The sequence below is a fragment of the Alosa alosa genome, chromosome 12, assembly GCF_017589495.1.
Source record: "Alosa alosa isolate M-15738 ecotype Scorff River chromosome 12, AALO_Geno_1.1, whole genome shotgun sequence".
NCBI classification, from domain to species: Eukaryota; Metazoa; Chordata; class Actinopteri; order Clupeiformes; family Clupeidae; genus Alosa; species Alosa alosa.
The window spans coordinates 12,225,492-12,243,486 of record NC_063200.1 but is presented as its reverse complement, the minus strand read 5'-3'; the positions used below and the strand labels follow the sequence as shown (position 1 = coordinate 12,243,486).

The following is a 17,995-nucleotide window of genomic DNA, read 5'->3' as shown; positions in this document are numbered from 1 at the left end:
CGAGGAGAAATTCAGGAGGCCCTCATTGACCATCAGTCCCAGTGCATGCCCAGGCGGTCATCTCTTTGTCCCAGAAATTTGAGGTCCCGGGTCATGGTAGGGGACACAACTCCGCCTTGCCTGCCACCCGGGCTCCGCTTCCGCACCTGCCATCTCGCGCGGCGCTTCTGGTGGTCTGCTCAGAAGGGATGTCGAGGGGCTCGTCGTGCCTGCCCCACCTGCAATCGAACAAGAACTCCCTCGGCCCCGGCTGGTTTACTCAGCCTGTGCCCACCGCGACCCTGGTCCCCGTCTCCTTGGACTTTGTAACTGGCCTCACCATCAGGTGGGATGGCCAGTCATTCTCACTGTGGTTGACGGTTCAGCAAGATGGCTCACTTCATTCCCCTCCTAAGCTGCCATCTGCCAGAGAGACTGCCCAGAGCTGTTCTTGATCATGTCTTCCGTCTACCGCGGGCTCCCCAGGATGTTGTCTCTGACCCGAGTCCATGAACCACCTCCACATTCTGGAAGGAGTTCTGCTGTCTTCCTAGGGGCCACAGTGATCTCACCTCTGGGTTCCACCCCCAGTCCAATGGTCAATCGGCGGGCAAACCAGGAGCTGGAGAGCTGCGGTGCATGGTTTCTGCAAACCCCAGGCTTGGGCACAACAACTGGCGTGGATGAGTATGCTCCACAACTCCCTCACCTGCTCCACTGGTATGTCACCTTTCCAGTGTGTGTACATGGCTACCAGCCCCTGTTCCCAGCCAGGAGGGAGATGTGTCCTGCCCGTCTGCCCTAGCCTATGCCGCCCGTTGCCGTGCATTACCTGGTCGCTTCGTGCCCGCCTTCTCAAGTCAGCTGTCAGCTATGCCGCTGGGGCTAACGCCGAAGATCGCCCGGCACCGCCTACCCGTGTTGGCCAGAAGGTGTGGCTGTCAGCCAAGGATCTCCCACTGCGGGTGGAATGCGTAAACTGGCACCTGATTCCTCGGCCCGTTCCTATCCAGAGGGTCATCAGCCCAACCGCCCGGTCAATCAGTTGCCAACCTCCATGAGGGTGCACCCTACTTTCCATGTTTGAAAGTCAAACCCGTACATGAAAGCCGCTGGTCCCGTGCCGCTTCCTCCTCCTCCTCCTCCTGCGCCTGGTTGGCGGTGGGCTGGTGTACACCCGTTCGGCGCCTGCTTCGGTCCAGGCGGTAGGGGCCTCCAGTATCTCATCGACTGGGAGGGCTATGGGCCTGAGGAGAGAACCTGGGTGCCAACCAGTCGGATTAATGGACCCGGACACTCATCGCCGACTTCCACCGTCTGCATCCTGATCAACCTGCAATCAGTAGGGCGCCCAGAGGGGTCCCCTAACCGTCCTGCCGCCCGGCTTCCTGTCTGTGCCTGACCCTGACCCTGTCTCGGTACCTGTCCGTCTTCTGTCGACCCTCCCTACACCCGAGGATGAGGATGTTCTCGGACCTTTCGAGGAGGAATTCTAGCCCTCCACGGCTCCCTCAGCCACTCAGTGGTGTCACTCTTGGGGCTTCTGGGGCCGTCCTTGGGGTTCTGTCATGAAGCTCCTCTCTCTGCCTGGTAACATCGCGTGATTGAAGTCTGACCTCCAGCTGTTCCTGCTCTGCTCCGCACTCACCCTGGATTTACCTACCAGCTGCATTCACCACTCATCATGCCCTGTATATAAAGCCTTGCTTTTCAGTCCACACTTGTCAGATCGTCTGCAAGCCGCGCAGTTACCTGCCTGTCTTGGAAGCGACTCGACTGCGCCATATGAACCCAGACCATTTCGACTACTTCTTTGATCTCAGCCCGGTAATCTTGACCTGCCTTCGTCTCTCTTCACGAATACAGCCTAGCCCTTGACTGTACTGCTGCTTAGTTTCAATTATGATGTTGTGTGTACGTGAACACTGGGACTTCCGGATCATCCAGCTCCTGCGAACGCCTTTCGGCGAATTGGGGAACATACACCGCATGAATCTGGAACTCCTGAAACCCACCAGCCTGACGCCAATAAAGCTTCGCTGGCCTTTTGTGGTCCCTACAAATGCGTGTTTGGTGTCTGACGATGCGATCTGACCAAACATGGACCCAATGCGGTCGAACCAACATGGAAACCGGCGAACCAGAACCACCCGTATTACAGCGCCCTGGAAGAGACTGAGAGGTAAGCCCGCTAACCTGCGGCCTGCCGCCACAACTGAAGCCGCCTACCAACGCTTAGCTTCAGTTCCAGCAGCAACAGCAACAACGCAATGATCATTTCAACTTCTCACCAACCTTTCTCCCTCTGCCTGCTCCCACGGCCCAGCCCAGCCAGCCTGCTCCACCCGGCCCAGCACCCGAGTCTCCTGCCCAGTCCACTGCCGTGACGATTTAGGCCCGGTTCGGCAACCAGGCGGTTCGGCGTTAACTGATGCAGGCGTTCTAATGACTACCGTGTCGAACTGCAGCGGGACTTACTGAAGAGAGGGTCGGTTATTGATCACTTTCTGTGGGCGGCGAATTTCGACTCTAAGGAGCAGTGAGGTTCGTGGACTGGCGTGTGCAACCTTCAACCCTATTAAGCAGAGGTGTAAGTGTTGGTTGGAATCGCACAGCCGAGGCATCTGGGGACCCTGATAGTATTAGCCAAGGCAGAGGACTGTTGCGGATTACTCCGATGACTTCGAACTGTGGCAGAGTCGAGGGCTCCGCGGAACTTATGGAGAGCATTGGTGGATGCCTTCCCTCTACAACCTGGCCGGACTACATAAAGTGAGCTGGTTTCCCATGATCAACCCCACTCTTGATGGAAGCCATTTACTCTGGCTGTCGCGCTCGGCAGGGTCAGGTTATTCGTCGAGAGAGAGCCAGAGTCTGCTTGCGGTATCCCAGCGCTACTTCTGTCCGCTGCACCACACCGTCCGTGGCGGGACGAATTCGAACGATGGAGATCGTAAAGCCTCCTAACCTGCAGGCTGGCGTCTACAACTTATTGCCTGTACTTTGGTGGTGATGGTCATCCAGTCGCCACCTGTCCGGCGAAAGGTCGGACTCACCAGATGTAGAATCCGGATGGGCTCAATGAACATTCGCCCTCCATCGTGACTATTCAAGTCTGTCTTCACCTGTCTGATTCCACCCACGCGCAAACCCTGGGAACCTGGCGCCAGAAGCAAACATTATTGACACAGGACTTGCACCGTCAGCTGGGCGGAAAGCCATCGGCTTGTCACTCCTGTTCCAGCCGGGCCCCTGGGCGGTCAATGAATGGCGCAGTTACCAAACATGCAGCCCATGAAATGATGGTGTCCAGGAAACCACCGAGACCATCCGCTTCCCACCTGCGTCGGGACATTTCGATGCCATGGAATGCGTAAACCAGTCGCCGCGATGCTCGCTCGTTGGACTCGGACGCATTTGGAAGGTGGAACGCGCACCCGTGCCGTTTGGCGGCATAAGCTTTTGAAACCAGTGGCGCTTCGCTGGTATTGCTGGATGTTGCCGTGACTCAGAGTTGAAATAGGACGAGGCCGTATGGCTGCGTCGTGGGCTGTGGCGGTGAATGCCACCCGCCGGGTTTATGCGCTTTGAGGATGGCATCACCTTCCGCTCTCGCAGGAAGAACGCCTGGGAGGATTACGTCAGGGGACTCCCTGGCAGCTGGACTCATAAGCCGTCTTCCGCAAAGCTGGTTCGCGGGTTCTTCTAACTTTGTGGGAAAGAAAAGATGGTTCTCTTAACACCGAACGTTATGGTCTGAATGATGGATCACGGTGAAGAACCCGGTGCCTCTGCTTACTCCTCTGCTTTTCGGTTTGCTCCAGGATCCACTATTTTCACCAAACTGGACCTTAAAATACTTACACTACCACTTCTAGTCCGAGTAAGGGGAGGGTGGCGGTGGAAGGGCCTTCCATTCAACACTGGCCGTGCTGTTGCAAGTGACGCCATTTAGCCCTCACCAACGCCCAAGCGGTGTTCGGCTTTGGTGAATGATATTCATTGCTTTCGCGGGACATGCTGAATAAATTGTCTTCGTGTACCTGGACGACATCTTAATTTTTCCAGAACTCTGTCCCAACACACCGCCATGTCCGGCTGGTTCTTCAACGGCTCCTGGAGAACTCCCCTTTATGTCAAAGCGGAGAAATGCGAGTTCCACGCTCAGACTGTGTCGTTCCTGGGATACATTGTCGCTGAAGGCAATATCCAGATGGACCCGCAAAGGTCACCGGCAGTTACCTCCTGGCCAGTTCGGGGAATAGGGAAGAAGTTGCAGCAATTCCTCGGGTTTGCCAATTTCTACCGAAGATTCATCCGGAACTACAGCTCCGTCGCCGCTCCCCTCACAGCTCTGACCAGCATCAAACACCCTTTCCTGGACCCCAGAGGCCCAACACAGCCTTTCTTACCCTCAAGGCCCGGTTCACCACTGCCCCCCATCCTCCAGATGCGGATTCAGACCGCAGTTTGTCGAGGTGGATGTCAGACGTGGGAGAGTGGGGGCCATACTCTCTCTCAACGGGCAGAGGGAGGACAACAAGTTGCACCCCTGTGCATTTTTCTCGCCGGCTTTCACCTGCAGAGCGCCATTATGATGATGTTGGAGACCGCGAGCTGTTGGCAGTCAAGCTTGCCCCTGGAGGATTAATGCGTCACTGGCTGGAGTTCGCTCCTGGTCTGGACCCGATCACAAAAACCTCAATACATCCGCAATGCCAAACGTCGACCCCAGACAGTCCCGCTGGCCTTGTTTGTTTTTCACCAGATTCAACTTCACCCTGTCATACCGCCCAGGTTCTCGGAACACCAAGCCGGACGCTCTCTCCCGTCAGTTTCATAAGGATGACGCCCCCTTCCCAGGAACCTGCATCAATTCGCCTTGCCCATCCCTGAAAGGCCGTAGCTGCCCTGACCTGGGATATCGAGGAGGAAATTCAGGGGAGGCCCTCCCGTGACCATCAGTCCCAGTGCATGCCCAGACGGTCATCTCTTTGTCCCAGAGAATTTGAGGTCCCGGTCATACATTGGGGACACAACTCCCGCCTTGCCTGCCACCGGGCTCCGCCACCTGCCATCTCCCTTGCCCACTTCTGGTGGTCTGTTTTCAGAGGGATGTCGAGAAACCGTCCGTGCCTCCCCCCTGCAATCAGAACAAGTCCTCCTCCTTTCGCCCCCGGGCTGGAAGGGTTTTACTCCGGCCCCTGCCTGTGCCCACACGACCCTGGTCCCACGTCTCCTTGGACTTTGTAACTGGCCTCCCACCATCAGGTGGGTGGGATGACTGATCTCACTGTGGTTGACCCGGTTCAGCAAGATGGCTCACTTCATTTCCCTCCTAAACTGCCATCTGCCAGAGAGACTGCCCAGGCTGTTCTTGATCATGTCTTCCGTCTACACGGGCTCCCCAGGGATGTTGTTCTCTGACAGGTCCGCAATTCACCTCCACATTCTGGAAGGAGTTCTGCTGTCTTCACAAAGGGGCCACAGTGAGTCTCACCTCTGGGTTCCACCCCCAGTCCAATGGTCAAATCGAAAGGCGGGCAAACCAGGGGCTGGGCATGCCGGTGCATGGTTTCGCAAAACCCAGGCTTGGGCACAACAACTGGCGCGGGATAGAGTATGCTCACAACTCCCTCACCTGCTCTGCCACTGGTATGTCCACCCCTTTCCAGTGTGTGTATGGCTACCAGCCCCCTGTTCCCCAGCCAGAGGGGAGATGTGTCCCGCCCCGCCTGCCTCGCCTATGCCCGCCCGCTGCCCGTGGCACCTGGTCCAGCTTCGTACACGCTACTCAAGTCCAGCTGTCAGCTATGCCCACTGGGGCTAACCCCGAAGATCGCCCTGCACCCGGCCACCGTGTTGGCCAGAAGGTGTGGCTGTCAGCCAAGGATCTCCACTGCGGGGTGGAATCGCTAAACTGGCACCTCGATTCCTCGGCCCGTTCCCTATCCAGAGGGTCATCAGCCCAACCGGGCAGTCGGCTCCAGTTGCCAACCTCCATGAGGGTGCACCCTACTTTCCATGTTTTCAAAGCAAGCCCGGACGCATGAAAGCCCGCTGGTCCCGTGCCGCTTCCTCCTCCTCCTCCTCCTGCCCCCTCGTTGGGACGGTGGGCTGGTGTGCACCGCTCGGCGCCTTCTTCGGGTCCAGACGGGCGAGGTAGGGGCCTCCAGTATCTCATCGACTGGGAGGGCTATGGGCCTGAGGAGGGAGAACCTGGGGTCCAGCCAGTCGGATTGTGGACCGGACACTCATCGCCGACTTCCACCCGTCTGCATCCTGGATCAACCCTGTAATCCGTGGGGCAGCCCAGGGGGGTCCCAACCGCCCTGCCGCCCGGCTTCCTGTCCTGTGCCTGACCCTGTCCGGTACCTGTCCCGTCTTCTGTCCCGCGACCCTCCAGCTCCCCTCCGAGGGATGAGGATGTTCCTGACCGGACCGGGAGGAATTCCTAGCCCTCCACCCGGCTCTCCCCTCCACCCTCGGCAAGGCAGGTGTCACTCTTGGGGACTTCTGGCGCCCCCTTAGGGGTTCTGTCATGAGCTCTCTCTGCCTGGTAACATGCGCTGATTGAAGTCTGATGACTCCCACCTGTTCCTGCTCTGCTCTGCCTCACCCTGGATTTACCTACCAGCTGCACTGCATTCACCACTCATCATGCCCTGTATATAAAGCCTTGCTTTTTCAGTCCACACTTGTCAGATCGCCTGCAAACCCGCACCAGTTACCCGCCTGTCTTGGAAAACGACTCTGACTCTTTGCCTGTGAACCCAGACCGCTCGACTACTTCTTTGATCTCCAGCCCCGGTAATCTTGACCTGCCTTCCGTCTCTTCTAACGAATACAGCTCAGCCCTTGACTGTACTGCTGCTTCGTTTCACCTGTTGTTGTGTGTGTGTGTTTCCCCAGGACTTCCCCGGATCATCCAGCTCCTGCCATTGCTGCCGGCTATTGGGGAACACACACACGCAGACTCTTGGAACTCCGGAAACCCTGTAACCCCAACCCTTAAATAACCCCTTCAAGCGTGACGCTTTGTGGTCCTCGCCCTGTTTTGGTGTCTGACAGTGCAACCCGGAAAGTTTTCAGGCCCTTCAAGTTTTCCACATTTTGTTATGTTTTCAGACTCATCTTTAAAGGTCCAGTATGTAGGATATAATGGAAAATAAACTGTAACCATTCCAAAAATAATCACCATATGTTGTCAGAGAGTAAGGAAACACGATGAATTGAAGTAATGGCTTATTTGACAACATTACTCTAACCCCAGAAACCCATGAAAAAAATGAGTTATGGGGGGCTGAAAGTCTTGGAATTTTTGCTTATGTTTTGAACCATTCATTCTAGAATAGCGTATTAATAATGGGCTAGCTGGTCCTCCCATTTGGGTTGCCAAATTCAGCAAAGGCCAACTGTCAACAGCTGTCAGTTGTAGTCATGAACGCCTACGAGAGGCAGGCAATTTTCCAAAATTTAAACAAGAAACAAAAAGTGGACATTGGAGGAGCTTCCCTGAGATGGTGATCGCGTTTCGTCAAACGAAGAATATCAAGTCTGGACGCAGAGCTGGCCATATTTCTCCCACAACAGGTAGCCTAGGCTAAACTTCATCTGCATCGCTAATTTCAGCTAAATGTTACGTTGGTTAGAGAGGCATTTTTGTTTTCAACTGTTTCCGTAATGTGTAGCTGGGTCATGGTTGGAGAAACGTTAAAGCAGCTGCAGGTCCACTCAACATTAGCTAAGTCTTAATTACATCTGGCAACCCAGAAGAGGGCTCTCGTCAGGTAGTTCTTGAGGAACGTTCACCAGTGTTTTGATTTTGGCCTGCAGAACGTTCGGTAACAATCCTACAAATCGCACCTTTAAAATGGATTCAATTCATTTTTTCTCATTAATCTACACACAATACACCAACACTCCACAAGTGTTTTGTAAATTTATACAAAATAAAAGACTGAAATATTCCAAAGCGTCCTTCTTTACACTTCTCTCATCCTCTCAAAGGAACTCTGGATGTCATTCATAGTGACCATTGGGTCCTTGGTTACCTGTCTGACCAAGGCCATCTGTCTCGGATTACTCAGTTTGGCTGAGCGGACAGATCTAGGAAGAATGTTGGTTGTTCCAAACTTTTCCATTTGAGAATGATGGAGGTTACCATGCTCTTGGGCACTTACAATGCTACAGAAATGTTCTTGTATCTCGGGCCAGATCTGTGTGTTCACACAACCCCTGTCCTCGCAGGTCTAGGACAATTCTCTTGACCCTTAGTGGCTTGGTTTTAACTCACATACACCATCAACAGTGAGACCATATATATAAAGGGATGTGTGACTCTCCTAATAAATTCCAGTGAATTCATTTAGGCACAGGTGGACTCCAATCAAGTAGAAGCGTGTGTAGATTGATGAGAAAAAAAATGAATGGAATCCATTTTAAGATGAGTCTGAAAAATAACAAAATGTGGAAAAACTTGAAAGGGTCTTAAAACTTCCGGTTGCACTGTATATATATATATATATATATTGTGATATCATGAGGCTACACGGCTCTCGGCGGGACAGTTCAGCAGTGCAAGGACACAAATTTAGGGTATAACGAAGGTTTTTAATCAAGTTCTGGGGAATTAACAAAAAAGGTAACTAAGGATAAGGTTGATTGTTCAACCGTCAAAACTTAAACAAGGTCTCTTCAAACTAAAAGTCATAGTCCCGATTCCCTCAGGTAAATCTCTTTGTGAAAACTAGTCTTCAGCCTTACTTTAGACAGCACCGCATTCCGTGTGGCCAATCCGTGGTAAGTATTCCAGTCTTCAGGTAAGTATTCCAGTCTTCAGGTAAGTATTCCAGTCTTCAGGTAGAAAGTGCCACTTGGACTGTCTGTAGCTCCTCTGAGAGCAACAACTTGAGCTTGTCTCTCAACCCCCCCTCTACCACCAACTGTGTCTCTGGGCCTTAAAAAAGCCCTTCAGCTCATCAGGCCCTGATCGGTCTCAGGTGTGTTGGGATATCAGGTGTTTGAGGGGTGGAGTTTCCAACTCCCCCAGCAGATGGAGCCAAAGCTGTCCCGGGACTGCAGCCATCTCAGGGGAACGTGGCGCCCCTCCAGAACGCAGCCTCGTGACATCACACATCCCCTCGAGACCGGCGTCCCCGTCAGGGTGAAGAGGAAGAAGGCTTAAGAAGCCCGGGACAGGGCATCCGCGTGATTGCCGCTTGCCAGCCCTGTGAACAACAGAAAAGTTAAATGCTTGCAAGCTTAAAACCATCTGGTAATCCTACTGTTAGTCTCGGTTCCTGGCCATCCACTGTAGAGGGGCATGATCCGACACCACCGTGAACCGTCGACCCAGGAGGTAGAACCGCAGGGATTCCAGGGCCCAGGTCACAGCGAGGCATTCCTTTTCCACAGTGGAATAGTTCCTCTCCCTTGGAAGTAGCTTCCTGCTGAGGTAGAGAACGGATGTTTCCTCACCGTCATGTGCCTGGGCGAGTACAGCACCCAGACCCACCTCGAGGCGTCCGCCTGGACAATGAAGTCCTTCTTGAAGTCCGCCACCAGGATCGGACTGGAACACAGGACTTGCTTCAGGTCGACGAAGGCCGCCTCCGCCTCGGGAGTCCACCTCACCATTTGTGAGTGGCGTTTGGTTGTCAGCTCTGTTAGAGGTGCAGCAATGGTAGCAAAATCCGTAATAAACCGTCTGTAGTAGCCGGCTAGGCCCAAAAATGACCTCACCTGTTTTTGGTGATGGGTCGTGGCCAGTCCTGTATGGCCGCAACTTGGCTTCCTGAGGCTTGACCAACCCCGCCCAATGGTGTACCCCCCAGTAGTTCCCTGCTGAAGGCCAGCCTACACTTTTGGGTTTGCCGTGAGCCCTGCTTCCCCTGAGTGAATCAATCACAGCCTGTACCGAGGGGCAAGTGGCTGGCCCAATCGGGACTTTGGATGACTACATCGTCCAAACATGCTGCAGCATTACCTCTTGTGGGGTGCGGACGCCGGGTCCATCAAACGCTGGAACGTGGCAGGCGCTCCGTGGAGACCAAACGGGAGCCGGGTATACTGGTAGAGCCCCCCTGGTGTGGCAAAGGCCGTCTTCACCTTCGACGCCGGGGTCAGGGGCACCTGCCAGTAGCCTTTGGTGAGGTCAAGGGTGGTTATGAAGCGAGCATGCCCCAAGGAGTCTATCAAGTCATCCACCCCAGGCATGGGGCACGATCAAACTCGACACTTCATTTAATTTCCGATAGTCATTGCAAAATCGTACCGACCCGTCTGGTTTGGGAACCAGTACAATGGGACTTGCCCAGGCACTTTGGGACTCTTCGATCACCCCCAGCTCCAGCATCTTCCTTACCTCCTCCTGAATCACCACTTTACGAGCCTCCGGCACGCGGTAAGGGCGCTGGTTTACCGTTTTGCCAGGCATGGTGCGGATCTCGTGTTGGACCACCTCCGCAGTGCCCAGGTAGGGAGGAGAAGACATCTCGGTTCGCGATCCACCAACTCCAGGGCCATCTGCCGTTGATGTGGGGACAGGCTTGGACCCACCTGAACCTCTTTCTCTCCCTGGTTCCTTGGTCTCTGTGGGGGTAGACAACTGAACAACGCCTCCCCTGGCGTGCCACTTCTTTAACAGGTTAACATGGTAAATCTGCTCAGGCTTTCTTTTTATCGGTTGCCTCACCTTGTAGTTTACCTCTCCCACCCGCTCAATGACCTCATATGGCCCCCTGCCAGGTTGCCAGGAATTTGCACTCCACGGTTGGCACCAGGACCAGCATTTCGGTCCCCGGCTTAAACTCTGGGTTGAGCAGACCTATTGTAGGAGGCTTGTTGTTGCCGTTGTGCAGTCTCCATGTGTTCACGCATCATGGGATAGACAGCCTTCATTCTCTCTCATGGCCCCGACATGCTTTCGATCAGGGGGTCCGCTGTCGGCACGGTTGCTCCTCCCAGGCCTCCTTGGCGCGATGTCCAGCAGTCCTCGGGGTCTGTAAGACAGCAAGAGCTCAAAGGGTGAAAACCAGTAGACGATTGAGGTACCTCTCTCACCGCAAACAGTAGGTACGGTAGCAGCTGATCCCAGTTAAGCCCATCTTCCCGATATCGCCTTCCGCAGCATGGATTTTAGAGTTTTGTTAAAATTGCGTTCGGCGAGCCCGCCTGTCTGGGGTGGTAGACCGGCGTTCTCAGCTGTTTGATTTTCAGCAGAGTACAGAGTTCTTTCATAACTTTGGACATGAATGGACTCCCTTGGTCTGTCAATATCTCCTTCGGGAGCCCCAGACTAGTTGACAGAAGGAACAACTCCTTGGCGATCTGTTTGGACGTAGCCTTCCTCAGCGGGATGGCCTCCGGATATCGGGTTGCATAGTCCAGGATGACCAGAATGTACTGATGTCCCCTGGAACTCTTCGGTAAGGGCCCAACGATGTCCAGTCCAATTCTCTCAAACGGGGTCTCGATAATGGGCAAGGGAATGAGCGGGTTTCTATATGTGGGCTTTGGCGCCACCCGCTGACACTCAGGGCAACCACGACAATAGTTCTCTATCTCTTTGTGCACCCCTGGCCAAAAGAAGCGTCGCAAGATCCTTTCTTTCGTTTTCTCCACCCCTAGGTGGGCCCCTAGCGGGTGGGTGTGTGCTAGGTTGAGTACGGTGGCCCGGTGGGGCTGTGGTACAAGGAGCTGTTCATGCACCTCACCATTTTTCTGTACCACCTGATACACTAACCCCCGGTTTACTGCAAAATGGGGGTAGGTAGGGCTTGTCCTATCCCCTAGCACCACTCCCTCTATCACCTGCACATTCTTCAAAGCATTTGTAAGAGTGGGATCCTGTAACTGGGCTGTACCATACTGGCCTGTGAGAGGGGGAAGCTCTTTGGTGCCATGGACGTCTTCCTCGCTGGAGATTGGAGCACTTCCTGGGACCATGTTCTCTTCCTCCGTGTCTGGACCAGTCTCTGAGTCAGCCTGGGCACCTGCCATCCCCTGCAAAGAGCACAGGCTGGAGTTAATGGTTCTGAGGGTTGTATTTGCGGGTTCTCCGGATACGTCTTACCTCTCCGCTTCCGAGGTACTCGGGTCAGCCTCTCCTGAGTCTCCCTCCACAGTTGGTGAAAGGCTGGGCAGTCTCGCCCAATTAGGACAGGAACGGGTAGGGAATCAACCACACCCGCTGTCGCGGAGGATGGTTCCCCTGGTGGTGGTCATCGCGAGTTCAGTGGTGGGGTAGTCTCTGGTGTCTCCATGGACACAGGAGACCGGGAGGACTTTCCCTGGGGTCAGATACGATGAATCCACCAGATCCTTATGCACCAGGGTGACCCGGCTACCGGAATCTAGCAGAGCCTCCACATCATGGTGATTCACCGTCACCGGGCAGGTGGGGGGTCGTTCTTGGCGCCATCTATCGACTCCCACGCAGTGAAGCAAAAAAAGGTGGGCGGTGGTGAGCTGGAGGACTCAGCAGTGGGCATAGGCTCATCCGCTGGTTCCCCACACTGCCAGGAGATGTGTCCCATCTCCCACACCGGTAACACTGGCGGGTTTCACTCTCCCGGTGTCCTCTTCCTGGTGCCGGCTGGTTCGGGCTCCCCTGGAGCCTGGACAGCTCCTGAAGTGGCTGGATTGGATCCCTTGGGGTTCTTTGGACGGGCTCCTCCCGCCTGTATGGGGGGACGCACTCTGGGGCTCCTTCCTGGAAGCCCGAAGCATCTCTGCTGTGGCTTGGTACCTTTCCACGGCTTCCACGGTTAGGGGTCGCTGTCGTCAAGGCCTGTTGACTAATGAGCCGTTTCGGGCCTCATAAGGCAGGGGCCCGTAAGCATTTGTCCACCACCACGCCTCCACTACTGCAGCTGTCGTACTCTTCTCCGGTCCAGCCATTTTCCTCGTGATCCGGACAAGTTCCTGCATCTGTGCAGGGGGGGCTGGTCTGGTTGGAAGGTCCAGCTGTGGAACCGCTGGGCCATGCCAAACTTGGTGAGCCCACCTCTGCTGAGGATCTCCGCCTTCAGTGCCTCAGAAGTCAGTCAGCCCTGTCAGAGGCCAGGTCCCGGACAGCATTCAGCGATTCCCGACAGAAAGGGGCTAACAGTCCAACCCACTGTACCTTGGGCCACGCTTCCCTCGTGGCTGTAGCTTCAAAGGCGTGCAGGTGCGCCTCAACGCCATCTGTGGCCCCATTTTGGTTATAAAATCACTCGCCCTTATTGGGCGGACATTACGAACGGCCAACTGTCTCTGAAATTGCAGTTCCTCTGACTTCAGGAGGTTGGCTCTCTTTTGCTCCTCCAAGAGAGCCACGTTCGCTTGCGTCTGGGCTTGCTGGCCAGCCACCAGGGCTTTCAAAATGGCCTCCATTTTGTTTGGCGGGATATTCACGGCCAATTTAGAAAATTGGGATATCAGAAGTTCAGTGTCCTTCTCTGACATGCACTATTCGCGTATGAACTATGCCCGCATTCTCCACCATATGTGATATCATGAGAGGCTACACGGCTCTCGGCGGGACAGTTCAGCAGTGCAAGGACACAAATTTAGGGTATAACGAAGGTTTTTAATCAAGTTCTGGGGAATTAACAAAAAGGTAACTAAGGATAAGGTTGATTGTTCAACCGTCAAAACTTAAACAAGGTCTCTTCAAACTAAAAAAAGTCATAGTCCCGATTCCCTCAGGTAAATCTCTTTGTGAAAACTAGTCTTCAGCCTTACTTTAGACAGCACCGCAGCCCGTGGCCAATCCGGTGGTAAGTATTCCAGTCTTCAGGTAGAAAGTGCCACTTCGACCGTCTGTAGCTCCTCTGAGAGCACAACTTGAGCTTGTCTCTCAAATCCCACTCTACCACCAACTGTGTCTCTGGGCCTTAAAAAGCCCTTCAGCTCATCAGGCCCTGATCGGTCTCAGGTGTGTTGGGATATCGTGTGTTTGAGGGGTGGAGTTTCCAACTCCCCCAGCAGATGGAGCCAAAGCTGTCCGTGACTGCAGCCATCTCAGGGGAACGTAGCGGCCCTCCAGAACGCAGCCTCTCGTGACATCACAATATTTATATTGTAGAGCTATGTGCACCTTTGTAAAGCCTCTCCTTGTTTATCTAGAGCTATGTGCACCTTTGTAAAGCCTCTCCTTGTTTCTCTGTCTCTCAACGAACCTACATGCATGTTTAAAGACAACATTAATAATCCTAAATTATGCTTAAATCTGGTTGTTGTAAATTGTGCATCATAACCCCGCTGCGCTAATTTGTTAAAAACTTTTGTATTCAGGTTAATTCTGCAAACCTACCACCACAAATAGAATTAAATTCTGTGGGAAACACTGTAATTAGTGTAGTCTCCTCAACATCACACAACTCATTAAACAAAAAGATATGTGAAAGATAAAAAAAAGAGATCGTGCATCCATGGACATATGGATTACAGCAATTATCACAACAATAAGAAAGAACAAACCATGGCTGCTACAGATGAATGGGGATCATCAAAGAGGGCCCACATTTTTGGCATGCAAGCTGTCTGCATTCTCCCCGGTCCCCCCTCCTGGGTGCTGTAGTCTGGGGATCCCTCATCCGGCTCGAACTGAGCCAGCGCCTCCTCTTCATCCTGATGCTGTCGGAAGTTTTTCCAGCAACACGGCTCCACGTCGGTTTCGCTGACTCCCCAGAAGGAAAGCTCCGCTTCAAACGATTTACCGCACACATCTGCCGGGCAGTGCAGTTTCCCGGTGCGGTAGTAGTTTAAGATGGGGGCGAACGCTCCCGGGTCCCGGTCGAAGAAAAACTCAGAGGTCGAATGTTTCTGTGAGTCAGAGGCTAGGTTGGTGAGGCGTGTGCCCGGGATGGACATGAGGGTGCTCTTGTCAGTTTCATGTCGCAGGCCACCAACATTAATTACAACCCTCTCTGCTTCAGAGCCTGCAGGTCCAACTTGCATTGGGTGAGCATGTGGGCTGGAAGCACTGAACATCTTTTATGATGAAATCCTGGAGGCAGTTTTATTGCCTGTTTTACAAACACTGGATATAGTTAGTGATATTGTTCTGGAAAAATATATTTATTTGCATTCTATAACATGTATATCTGTCCTTTACATAACTACTGTGACAATTACTTTTATGATTCTTCAAAAGATAGCAATTCATTGACATCCACGCGTTATAGGCTACGCATTGCGTTTGAGTAGCGATTGAGTAGCCTATGGAATTGCTACTCAAACGCAATGCGTAGCCTATAACGCATGGATTTTGAATTAACAAAATAAAACTCTTGACGCTTGTTTGACTTTTTCTTTGGCTAGGGGAAAATATATGCTAGTATCCGACTGATATCCAGCCATTTACAGTAGGCCTAAATTACCAACTGGTAGGGGAGAGCCGGGACAGTTGAAACACTTTGTAATTAAACGTAATTTACAAAGCGATCGTACCACACTGAAAGCTAATATTTGGTCACTAGTAACCTACATCTGTCCTCTGTCAAATACAGATGCATTTTCAGCTTTGAACAAAACCGTTTAGGAATTATTACAACAAAAGTGGGACGTGCGTAATGTTTCATTCTGGTCGGGACAGTTGAAACTACATGGGGACGAATGAAACATACAGTTTAAGCCATATACACGTCCAACAACTTAGACATTTTACTACATATCATGAATGGTACCAAAAGGTTTTATTTTAGGTATATTGTTGCAGGCCTATACGTCTTTGTGCATGTCTTAACAACTCATTGCCATCATCATGAAGCGTGTATGAAGCGGTTTTGGAAATATCATGCCCTGTGGATGATTCTGCCATGTTTATAGCTAGAACGGTAAGCTTTCCGATTTATATCATGTTTATATTGTTGAAAATGTCGTTTCACTAGGTTTTTACGTGGGTTAGGTCAATGCACATCCAAATAAGTAGGCTTAACGACCCACCGGCCGTCAGTCTCCATAGGATAACATGGGGAAACTCAACCCCCTACCTGGTGAGCCCAAATGTATTTTCATCTTCCTAAAACTGTTTTTCTATGTCTTACGTCCATAAATAATTGTTTAAACACAGCTATTTGTGCATCTAATTAAAATACATGGAGTTACAGCCTGGTCGAGACGATTGTCCCGACACAGACATGTCACTATAGCTTGTTTTGCTTTCCATGTAAACAAGCATGCGATATGAAAGTCTGGGATTGTGGAGAACACTAAATGATCTACTGAATAAGCATTAAGTCAAACCTTTAAATGAAAAACACTCATTGATAATCGAAAAAATGTAACCGCTAATGAAGTTTACTTTTGCGCATCAAAACTCGTTTAAGGGGGTTAACATGCTCTATGTTTTGACCGAAGGACGTCGGTTTATCATCATAACACTCGGAGAAAACTGGATTGTTTAATTCGTCCCGTGTTTCAATCGTCCCGGCTCTCCCCTACCGATAGAAGCTGGTAGGCTGTACAATCATGTTTAGGCCTATTTTTTTTTTTTTTATCAAAATGCTCAAAAAGGGTTCAATCATCGTTTCAAATCAACGCTTATGTTACCTACCTTCGAATGATGCCGAAAAAAAACCTTACTGTCTATGCGAAAAACAGTGGATTCGGAAGAGCCTGGTGTTGAGGTAGTTTATTAGACTGTAGGCTAATGCCTGTCATGAAACTTCATTGGGTGGGGTACGAGGCAAGGCTATGGGTCCAGCCCACTGATTGTGAACAAAGTAGCTGTAGCTCATCCCAAAAGCGAGCGAGCGAGAGAGAGAGAGAGCATTGACAGAACTAGATCTGCATTTCTTGAAGGAATAGCCTACCACTTGTGGATCATTCGGGGTACATTTTGCATCTCCATGATAAAGATTTTAGCATATTTTGAACAATTATGCTAATAAAACAACTTTCACCAATAACAATGCTTTATACTTATTTTAGACCCAATTTATCCACAAAATATTAACTAAATGACTTTATTATTATTGACTGTCTCCGACTACAGATTCATGCATTCAACTTGACTAAACTTAATGTTATCAAGTCTAACGATCTATTTTTTGTAGCTACATAATTTACTAACTTATAGGCGGTGGGCCAAGCCGCGTATCTGTTCAATTTTGAAAAATGAGAGATGGATTAGCCTACTTGTTTTTTTACTATTCAGTAGGATACATTTATTTTAAGCGATATGCCACTTGTTGCCACTGACGTTCGTGACGCAAAACTAGAAATATTAGTTTTATAGAGCTGCACAGTCCCGCCCACAGCCGATGCCGGATGTAAAAATTCAATGCAATTTCTCCATTGACAATTGCGGTATAAGCCATAAAAACTTAACTGCACGTGGTAGACTTAAAACCAGCTACGGCTGTACTAAGCGATTGTATATGCTCCTATAGACACCAAGAGTTCATGGGGCACTAACCTTGTTTTGAGATAAATGCCTTTTATTCGCGATCTCTTGGATAAGTACTTCATTACCCACAATCCTGAACAATCCCACAGTGATGCCTCTGATTGGTGGAGAGGCCGTAGTTTGAAACTTTTTCAGCGAAAAATATTGACAAAGATGGCGGAGTCTTTTACTGCCTATGGCGAAAATCTTAATGTGATTAAAAACTTTCTTGATGAATATTGGTACTTGTATCAACAAGGATTGGGGTTTATACATCACACGAACTTAGTCAGGGCCAATACACTATCAAATAGACCACTGTAAATGTTAGTTTAAACTCAAACTTTCCAGGTAGCCGACAGGCTAACCTTTAGCATTTTCGACATTGTATGTCATTACATAATGCAGCTAACATTAGCCTACATGCTGCAACACAGGTATGAAATATATTATGTTTTAGTGAGTGTCCAAAGGGGTAAAAAGGCACTTTAAATCGGGTCACATTATTGACTAGACTATTTCTGTGTCCGAGAGTCAGTTTGTGGGTTTTGTAAGGGCCAGGACCTACAAAGTTGTGGTGAGTTAAGCTATTAATGCTGCTAGCAGTGCTAGTTAACATTAGCTAGGCTACTGTAG

At 51.3% G+C, this 17,995-nt stretch overlaps 1 protein-coding gene across 1 annotated transcript in view; it reads right to left on the bottom strand.

Annotated features, from left to right (window-relative positions):
- LOC125304841 (potassium voltage-gated channel subfamily C member 1-like) overlaps nucleotides 1–16,567 on the bottom strand; it is a 32,930-nt gene extending 16,363 nt beyond the window's left edge. The window contains exons 1-2 of the mRNA XM_048259349.1: nucleotides 16,526–16,567; nucleotides 14,449–14,996 (exon numbers count right to left, since the gene is read on the bottom strand). Coding sequence (XP_048115306.1) covers nucleotides 14,449–14,961 — 513 coding nt within the window. The 5' untranslated portion in view covers nucleotides 14,962–14,996; nucleotides 16,526–16,567. The remainder of the gene's footprint in view (nucleotides 1–14,448; nucleotides 14,997–16,525) is intronic.
- Between the last annotated feature and the right edge of the window lie 1,428 nt (nucleotides 16,568–17,995).